The following is an 8674-nucleotide window of genomic DNA, read 5'->3' as shown; positions in this document are numbered from 1 at the left end:
CAGCAAAGGGGGCCAGTGCTGGTTCCTCCAGGGGCAGCGGGGGATCTCCAGCCAGAGGCCTTCCCACCTCCACTGGGGATGGAAAGGGACAGCAGCCTAAGAGGACCCGTGCAGGGAGGGGACAGGCAGGTGGGAAGAAGTAGGCGGCGAGGAACAGGAAGAAGCAGAATTACTAAGACTAAAAAGTCACAATCCCAAACAAAACAAAGCGTTGGGGACTGACACCATCACACAGCCAGCACCAAAGAAAGAAAGCAGGAGCTGGAAGGAAAGATGTTGGGCCAAGATCCAGAACAGGGGAAGCTGGAGGCTGGGGAGAGTGGGGTAGGCAACAGGACAGAGGCAGGTCTCGGAAGAAAGAGAGGGAGGAAAGAGCCAGAGAGCGATGTGGACACCGGAGGTGGAGGCAAGGGCTATAGGGGGCCTGGGGCAGGTGGGTGGGGGCCTGAAAATATAGCTTTATATATTTATATTTATATCTCACATTCCACACATCGACTTACTAGGGGGCAGAGAGAAGGGAGGGCAGGCAGGGAGGAGGTTGTGCTGGGGTGAGGATCTGGCCCCTGCGGGCCTCACTCCCCAGCAGAAGGCCGCAGGCGCCCTGGCCTCGCCTCCCCCACCCCCCTGTGGCCTCCATGGGATTCCAAGCAAGGGCCATGCAGAGGGTGTGCAAGTGTGGGCCTCACCTAGGGCTGGGATTTGGGGAGGGGGACTGGGAGCAAGACTCCAAGGCCCCGGGATCCCTGGGCTCCTAGAGTTAATTCCTTGCAAGCCATCGGGGTATAACCCTGGGGCTGGGAGGTGGCACCCAAGACCCCTGGCTGAGGCTGAGGCCAGCAGTCAGTTGGGGAGCGTATCGAGTCCCAGAGAGGCCGCATGCTGCTTGGCCCGAAGCCGCAGGTTCTCGATGCTCGTGGTTTTACTGTTCAGGGCAGCCGAGGCAGGTGCCAGGCCGGCGGGGGGCGCGGGCAGCAGTGGGGACCCCCACACACCCTGGTGGGCCGCCGCGGCCGCTGACAGGGACTGGTAGTAAGACTGGCAGTGTAGGGAGCCCAGCGGGGCCATGTTGACGCCCAGGTAGGGCACGGCGGCCGCAGCAGCGGCAGCGGCGGCAGGGGCCGGGCCCCCCACCTCAAAGGACGAGTAATGGACGAGGTTGTTGGTGGCAGCCATGTGCTGGCGGAACTGCTCCTGCAGCCGGAAGAGGCTCAGCGGGGATGAGGAGTAGGAGTGGGAGGGGCCCAGGAGGCCACCCCCAGGAGCTGCAGGAGCCAGCGCCAGGCCTGGGGAATCTGCAAGCAGAGAAACCAAGGACTCAGGACAAGGACAGTGGTCTGCCGGGGCGGGGAGCTCCCTCTGTCTTCCCACTCCCTCAGCACCACAGACAAGACAGATGCTGGTTCAAACCACATCCACTCATCTCAGCCATGCACTTTCTGAAGCATCCCTCAGGTTCCTGGAAGGGAGGGGACCCAGGCTTCCTTGCGGGGGTGGGGGGGGAGGCGGGGAAGGGGGTGGGGTCAGGAGCCTGCCAAGGCCCCCATGTCTGACTTCTTGGGGATTCTCGTTTTCATTTCAAGCACTGTCCCCTCCCTGTCCCCTCCCTACCCCCTCCCCGGTCTGTGGCTCCTGCCCCTTGCCAGCTCTCTGGCTGGGCTCAAGATTTGTGTCTGGGCTATGCCTCATGCCACAGCTCTGTTCCTTCAGAAATATGGCCCTGTCTCTCCTGCCCGTGAGAATCCCTGGGACCAATGTGGTATTCACCCAACAGGCACTACTTTGTCTGTACTGGTTGTTAAAATACCATCATATTTCTATAATGGTTGATAAATAGCTTTTGCCCTGAGCAGTCAGTCCCCTCCCCTGCCACCCACTCCCTCTGCGAACCCCCAAGACCTTCCCAGGATTCAGCAACTGAAGAGTGAAGGGCTGGCACAGGCCGGCTGTGGCCAACTCCTTCCCCCCTGGGTCATGCCCTAGTGCCCCGGGTAAAAGCTGACTCCCGGTGGCTCTGATTGAGCTCGTGGACTCAGGCCCCTGATCCACCCCAGGATCTGGCTGTTCTCCCTAGGCTGGCCCCACCCACCCACCCACAGCACCTACCAAGCCTCACCTGCCTTGGGGCTGCCTCTCTTGCAGCCCAGCCCCTTGCTCTCAGCCCCAGGGCTCTTCTCAGTTTTGGGGTCCTCGGCCCCTGCCCGGGGATCCTCCTCCCGGTCTGGCTGGTCCTCAGGGGCTGACTCACTGGCCGACTGCTCAGACAGGCTCAGGTGAAGCTCAGCGGGAGGGTCACCACTGGGCAGGCTCGGGGGCTGTTCGGTCTCCAGCTGGGCGTCTGGGGTTGGGGCCTCTGCCTTGCCTTCCCCGTGGGAGCCTTCGGCCTCCTTCTGCTTCTGGAGCTGCTCTTTCTGCAGGCTGCGCTGCTTCTTTCGGAACTTGGCCCTGCGGTTCTTGAACCACACCTGGGGATGGGAGAGGAGCTGCGGGTTGTGGCCCTGGGTGCGCTGGGAGGGGAGGTGCGTGATAGCATTGCTCCCCGCACCCCCCAGGAAACGTGCACCCTCGATCCCTTCCAAAACTCCCCTCCTATCACTGCCTGAGTTCCATGGGAGTGGAAAGGGCGGCTCCAGGGCAGTGGGAAGCCAGACCGCTGGGCTGGTGCAGGTCTGCAAGGTCTCCTTGGAGGAACGGGGCCCTACCTGCACCCGGGCCTCAGGCAGGTTGGTGCACATGGCCAGCCTCTCACGCATCACCACATCCGGGTAGTGGGTCTTCTGGAAGGTCTTTTCCAGGGCCTCGAGCTGCTGAGCCGTAAATGCTGTGCGGCTGCGGCGCTGTTTGCGGTGCTGGGAGCCATAGCGGGCCTCCAAGATGATGTCTTGAAATGTACAGCCGTTGGAGGGCAAGGAGAGGGGGCCCATTTAATTATGGGAAATGGGTTTTGAATCTTACTTTGCTCTGACCCACTGTGGACGCTCAGGCCCTTGCAGACCTGGGTCCTGGCCCTTTCCCCTTGGAAATCATCATCTTCTCTCCAAACAGTTGGGGTTTCAAGACCTCCCCACGCCCACATTCGCTGTAAGGACCCCACAGCCTGCAGGAAGTCCTCTCCGACAATACCCAGAGGTCTAACTCATCTCTATGAACAGCTGTCAGGAATATGACTGACAGGGGTCTTCCTCAACTGGTCTGGGTGGGTAGGGAGGTGGACACTGCTCTAAGATCCTTAAAGTCCTAGGATGCTATCAGTATCATATCCTGAGACCAGCTGATGTTAACAATCTGTACATCAGTGTCACCAAGGTTCCAATATCCCATGACCCTTAGATTCTGGATACCGGCGGGACACTGGCCTCTGACTGTGCGGAGTCTGGCTGGCAGCTGGGATACACCTTCAAGGTCTAGTCAGAGGAGGTATGACCCGCAGCCCCAACTCACTGGTACTTGATTCTATGTCCTCTGGGTATGACTCTGGTTATCACAGTTGGCCTATGAGTCTCTGACAGCAGGACCTGAGGCTCCTGCTCTCACTTCTCCTCAGGAGGAAACCTGGCTCTGGCAGGACCCTCAGAGCACAAGAAAGTTTTCACATCTAGTCTTGACCCTTTGGGCTGCTTCTTCACAGAAGAACAAAAAGATGAAGTTTTAACCACCGCAGGTTTGGAGCGGAGACAAAGCTGGGGGACCAGCACTTCTACAGGCTTGCTCACATGCTGGGAATGTGAAAACAACTCAGAGGGCGCCTGGGTGGCTCAGTCGGTTCAGCTTCTGCCTTCAGCTCAGGTCATGAGCCCGGGGTCGTGGGATCAAGCCCGCATCAGGCTCCCTGCTGAGCAGAGAGCCTGCTTCTCCTTCTGCCTCTGCCCCTACCCCCACTCATGTTCTCTCTCTCAAATAAATAAATAAAATCTTAAAAGAAAAGAAAAGAAAGCAACTCAAAATAGAGGTCTGCCTAGGTCTGGTGTCTAGGATCCAGCCCTTCAGCTTCACTAGACCCCAGCGGATGGACAGTAACCTCTCTCCCTGCCTCCCACTGCCCATAAATGGTCCTGGGCTGTCTGCATTAAAGAGAACCCGAGCTGTGTCAGGCTCTGATGGGGCTGCCAGAGCCTTCCCCTGTGTGCCAGGGACTGGGGAGTCATCCACAACCCCCTAAATGAAGAAGGAGGCAACTGGGTGTCCAGAAAGGCTCAGACTTTGGGGTTGCTCCTTCAGCTTCAAGAGGGAGCCCTGAACCTCTCACAAATTGGCACTAATCCCAGCACGGACTGAGCTCCTGCTCGTTACCTGGGGACCGGGGCCCCCTCTTCGGTCAGCTAAACCCTGGTTGAGGGAGCAAGAATTCAGCATCCTGCCACTGGCTCCAGGGACCAAAAGCCTGGGTGATCACAGGGGAGGCCAGGCTATCTGTCCCATCCCCAGAACTTGCCCAAACAAAGGCCCACCTGGAGCTCATGTTCTTCCTTCTTAGAAATTGGAGAACTGGGGTAGAGGGCTAACTATTCCAGTTCCTCTGCCCCCACCAGCGGCAGGGAGCCCCCATCTCCATTTCCTCTCTGGGTCTCGCACAGGTTGGACATAGGGAATTCACGCCCAACCAGGGAAGCCGCCAGAGCCGGGACAAGACTGTACCCACACTGAAGACTCATGCCCCACATGATCTAGAGAAGCCCACCAGGGGCTCCATTTTATCCGCTGAGACTTGGCCCCAAGGCTGGCAGGGTCTCAAGGAGTGGGAATGCCGCCTCTCCCTCCCTGCCAGGCCAGCACCTCTTTCCAGGCGGGGTCCTCATATCTCGCTCCTTTTCTGTGCCTTTGCTCATGGGCTCCCCTCACTAATCATTCCTTTCTAAGGCGTGGCTCCTGCCCCACAGCCGGCAGGAAGTCCTCTCTGAAGACACCTAAGCCCTAAGCTGTCCCACTACAGGATCCTCGCCTCACTCCTGCCATGCTCTCCTAGGCGTCTTGAAGCACCGATCTCCCGGGGACAGCACTCGAGCCCTCTGAGTACTGCCTGGCACAGGGCTGGGCCCACAGGGGCTCACCAGCTGACCTGGGACAGCACTCCCCTCCCCCCAGGAATCACGCCCCTAGCCTATGCTGTCACATACTTCTCTTGCCCAGTGAGAGGCTGAAAGGCAGAGCAATGTTCATTGAAGGAAGAGGGGAACACAAGCCTACAGCTCCCTTGGGGCCACTTACCTTGTGACTTCTGAGCTCCTCCCAGGCTCTGCCGAATACTACTTTGCATATGTTACCTCAAACAACTTCCCAGCCAGCCTACTGTCCCCTCCGTATAAGGGGAGACCCTGGCTCCGAGAGGAGAGGTAAATGGGCAGATCTGCAGTGACCACAGATCCGGAACTTGAAAGTGCTATTTTTATCCATCACATCCTGTTCAAGCTCCCCAGCCCCACCCCCACTGAGATGTAACCTCTCTGAGCCTCAGTCTCCTTGTCCATGAAATGGACATAATAACCTCTCTTTATCAGCCTTGAAATTGATGCACAGAGAAAGCCTCACACAGGACCTTGTCCATCCTCCATATTCAAAACATGGGAGCTGTTATTATCTATGTGACTCCCGTGCCGGAATTACCCTCCCCAGGGCACCCCAGCCCTCTTCCCGCTAATTCCTGCTATAATCCTCACTGCTCCCTTACCCTCCTACCTCAGTTTCCTGGGAGATGGGCTAATGCATCCCTCCCCCCTACAGGGTTGTGAAAGGAATCTGAAGGCTTAGGGCCACTTCAGGGCCCAGCACAGTGCTGGCAAACAAGGAGGGCTCTGGTCATGCAGAGATTTTGAATGGACACCTCTCTGTGTTGCTGAGTGACTTGGGACTTCCAGAGCCTCCTAGAGGAAGTTTTCTCAGTGCTCCCTCCGTCCTCTGGGGGACTCTCCCAGAGCCTCCCCACCCAGACCTCTCCTCCACCCCCAGCCCCCACTGCTGTGTCCCCAGGGTCCCATCCCCATGGCCCTTACCAGCCAGGCGCTCGGCCAGTGTGAGAGCGTGCACTGACGGCCGGTAGTCCGGGGCGTGCTGGGCCTGCTGGGCCTGCTGGTGCAGGTTATACATGGCACTGAGAGAGTTCATGGCGTGCAGCGAGTAGCCGTTCACCCCGTAGTGCTGCATGGCGGCATGCGCCTGCGGACGGGCAGGGAGGACAGGGGACGTGATGCGGGGTAGCACACTCTCCCCTCGGGAGACACCACCCGCTCCCAGCCCAGACCTGGGATGCTGCCTCACCCCCAAGAGCATCTGCCCCTCCATCGGAAAGCGCCCTGCGCTCTGGGCTCTGGTGTCAGACTGCCTGGGCGGGAATCTTAACTCGACCACTCGGGAGCTTTGTGACTTTGGGCAAGTCACTTCACTTCTTCGACCCTCACTTTCTCCCTCTGCAAAAATGGGGCTAGTCATAGGACTTGTCACATGGGACTGTTGCAGAGGGCCAGCACATAGCCCGTGCTAAAAAATGTGAGCCGTTGTCATTTCTCAGTCCCGTTGCTGCTTTCTGAAGCTGTGTCTCCTCTTAGTCACCCAGGTGACTTATCTGTACCTTCACTGATTCACTCACACACTTATTTCTCATTCAACCACTGAGGCCCACATGGGGCCAAGTCCAGAGCCGGACGGGGGACATCAAAGTATTTGCCCTGACGAGATCTTGGGTTAGGACCTTCATGTGCCATACAGATGTAAGAATACTATTGTTGTGACTGTTACAGATTTACTACCATTTCCTCCATCTATTTACCATTTCCGTAAGAGCAACCAACCCCATTTACAGATGGGTCTACTAAGGCTTGAGAGAAAAAGCAGGGACATGGGGAGGCCACACAGCCAAGCCAGGGCCCAGCCTGCCCACACTGCTTCAGCCTCATTCTTTGGTGGCCAAGTTATCATCCTTCCTACTGAGATCGCCCAGCTCAGCATAAGGTCCTGTCAGCCCCAGGTGTCCGCTCACAGTCCTCATCAGACTACCCACCCCAGGTCAGCCTGGAGTGGCATTTTTGGAAGGCATAGTCATACTCACACACAAACTCAGCAGTATCTACAAATTCAGTGTCCTTATTCCCGTGGCTCTGCTCACGGTCTCACAGAGACCCAGCCATGCAGCAGCTTTATCTATAAACATTACACTCCCACACATTTATATATTACACACACTTATTCAATAAGTATGGATTAAGCACCCACCTACTAAGTACCAAAGTCCTTGCCTTCATGGAATTTACATTCCGAGGGAGAACTACAAATAACAAATAAATGTATGTAATAATGTTAGAAGGGAACAAGTGCTCTGAAGAAAAATAAGACAGAGGAGGAGAACAGCAAGAGGAAAAGGGAAGATTATTTGAGAACATGTGGTCCGGAAAGGGCTCTGTGCTGTTTGAGGGAAGCCATGCAAAGTTCTGGGGCGAAGGCTTTCCAGGCAGAAGGGACAGCAAGGACAAAGGCCCTGAGGCATGAAGAAGCTTGGAGTGTGTGTGGAACAGCAAGAAAGCCAGGACAGCTGGAGCCCAGAGTGGGAGGGAGCAAGTGAAGGCGATGGGGCTGGAGGGAGAGGAGAGGCCAGACCCCACAGAGCTTCATGGGCCCATGGTAAGGACTTTGAATTTTATCCTCTCAGTGATGGGAGACTCCTAGCATTTTTGGAAGGGGTTCCAAAAATGCCAGGGTGTTGAATAAAGAGGAACATGATATAATTTGTCATGAAAAGCTCAACTTTGGCTGCAGAGAGCAGACTGCAGAGGTTCAAGAAGACAAGTAGAGAGCCCGGTTCACCGCAGAAAGCCAAGCCAGCAACCCAGGTGCCTTCCGCTAGGCAGCAGGAGTGGAGGCTGTGAGATGCAGTCAGATTCACGACATATTTTGAAGAATCAACATGACTACTGAGAAGTTAGCTGCAAGATGTGAGGAAAAGAGGTTAAAAAAAGGGATGACTCGGGGTGCCTGGCGGGCTCAATTGGCACAGCATGTAACTGTTCATCTCAGGGTTGTAAGTTCAAGCCCCACATTGGGTGTAGAGCCTATGTGAGAAAAAAGGGGGTACACCTGGGTGTGCTGAGCAGAGAGCCCAATGTGGGGCTCGATCCCAGGACCCTGGGATCATGACCCGAGCTGAAGGCAGAAGCTTTAACCCACTGAGCCACCCAGGCACCCGAGGGCTGGCTTTATAGATTTCTGAGTTAACACTCACACGTAACACCTAACAACAACATTTTCTTAGAGAGGTCCATTCTGCGCCTGTAAACATGACGTCAAGGGCAGACATCTAAGAGAAAAGGATAGACACGATGACATAGGGTTTAAACACTGTAGAATAGAATATAACATAAACAAAGCTAAAAGGCAAACAACAAACCTAGAAAAAGCTTTGCCATATATATGACAGAGCAAAATCGATTTTTTTAAAAAGCACAAATAAAAATAAGAGAATGTTTGTAATACATAAAGAGCTCTTCTCTCAAAACAAAAAGATGGGGGCACCTGGGTGGCTCAGTGGGTTAAAGCCTCTGCCTTTGGCTCAGGTCATGGTCTCAGGGTCCTAGGATTGAGCCCCGAGTTGGGCTTCTCTCTGCCCGCCTCTCTGCCTGCTTGTGATCTCTATCAAATGAATAAATAAAATCTTTAAAAAAAGAAAAGAAAAGAAAGATGATCCCCTTAA

General features: G+C 55.7%; 1 protein-coding gene across 1 annotated transcript; it reads right to left on the bottom strand.

Moving 5' to 3' along the window:
• Nucleotides 1-459: 459 nt before the first annotated feature.
• DMBX1 (diencephalon/mesencephalon homeobox 1) lies at nucleotides 460-6147 on the bottom strand. The gene is made up of 4 exons (XM_044236403.1): nucleotides 5988-6147; nucleotides 2703-2881; nucleotides 2117-2465; nucleotides 460-1295 (listed from the first exon to the last, which is right to left on the bottom strand). Exons 1-4 carry the CDS (start codon nucleotides 6136-6138, stop codon nucleotides 844-846), a joined length of 1131 nt encoding a protein of 376 aa, XP_044092338.1. The 5' UTR covers nucleotides 6139-6147; the 3' UTR covers nucleotides 460-843.
• Nucleotides 6148-8674: the final 2527 nt, after the last annotated feature.

The sequence above is a fragment of the Neovison vison genome, chromosome 2 (genome assembly GCF_020171115.1).
Source record: "Neovison vison isolate M4711 chromosome 2, ASM_NN_V1, whole genome shotgun sequence".
Classification (NCBI taxonomy): Eukaryota; Metazoa; Chordata; class Mammalia; order Carnivora; family Mustelidae; genus Neogale; species Neogale vison.
The sequence above is the reverse complement of the archived record's forward strand: the minus strand, read 5'-3'. Positions and strand labels throughout refer to the sequence as shown.

Excerpts from the sequence above, each read along its gene's own strand:
- DMBX1 (XM_044236403.1), bottom strand. The coding sequence starts at position 6,138 with ATGCAGCACTACGGGGTGAACGGCTACTCGCTGCACGCCATGAACTCT. Across the intron at positions 2,466-2,702 it reads TGCCTGAGGCCCGGGTGCAG|GTGTGGTTCAAGAACCGCAG; the intron begins GTAGGGCCCCGT and ends TCCCATCCCCAG. Across the intron at positions 1,296-2,116 it reads GAGAGGCAGCCCCAAGGCAG|ATTCCCCAGGCCTGGCGCTG; the intron begins GTGAGGCTTGGT and ends CTCTGCTTGCAG.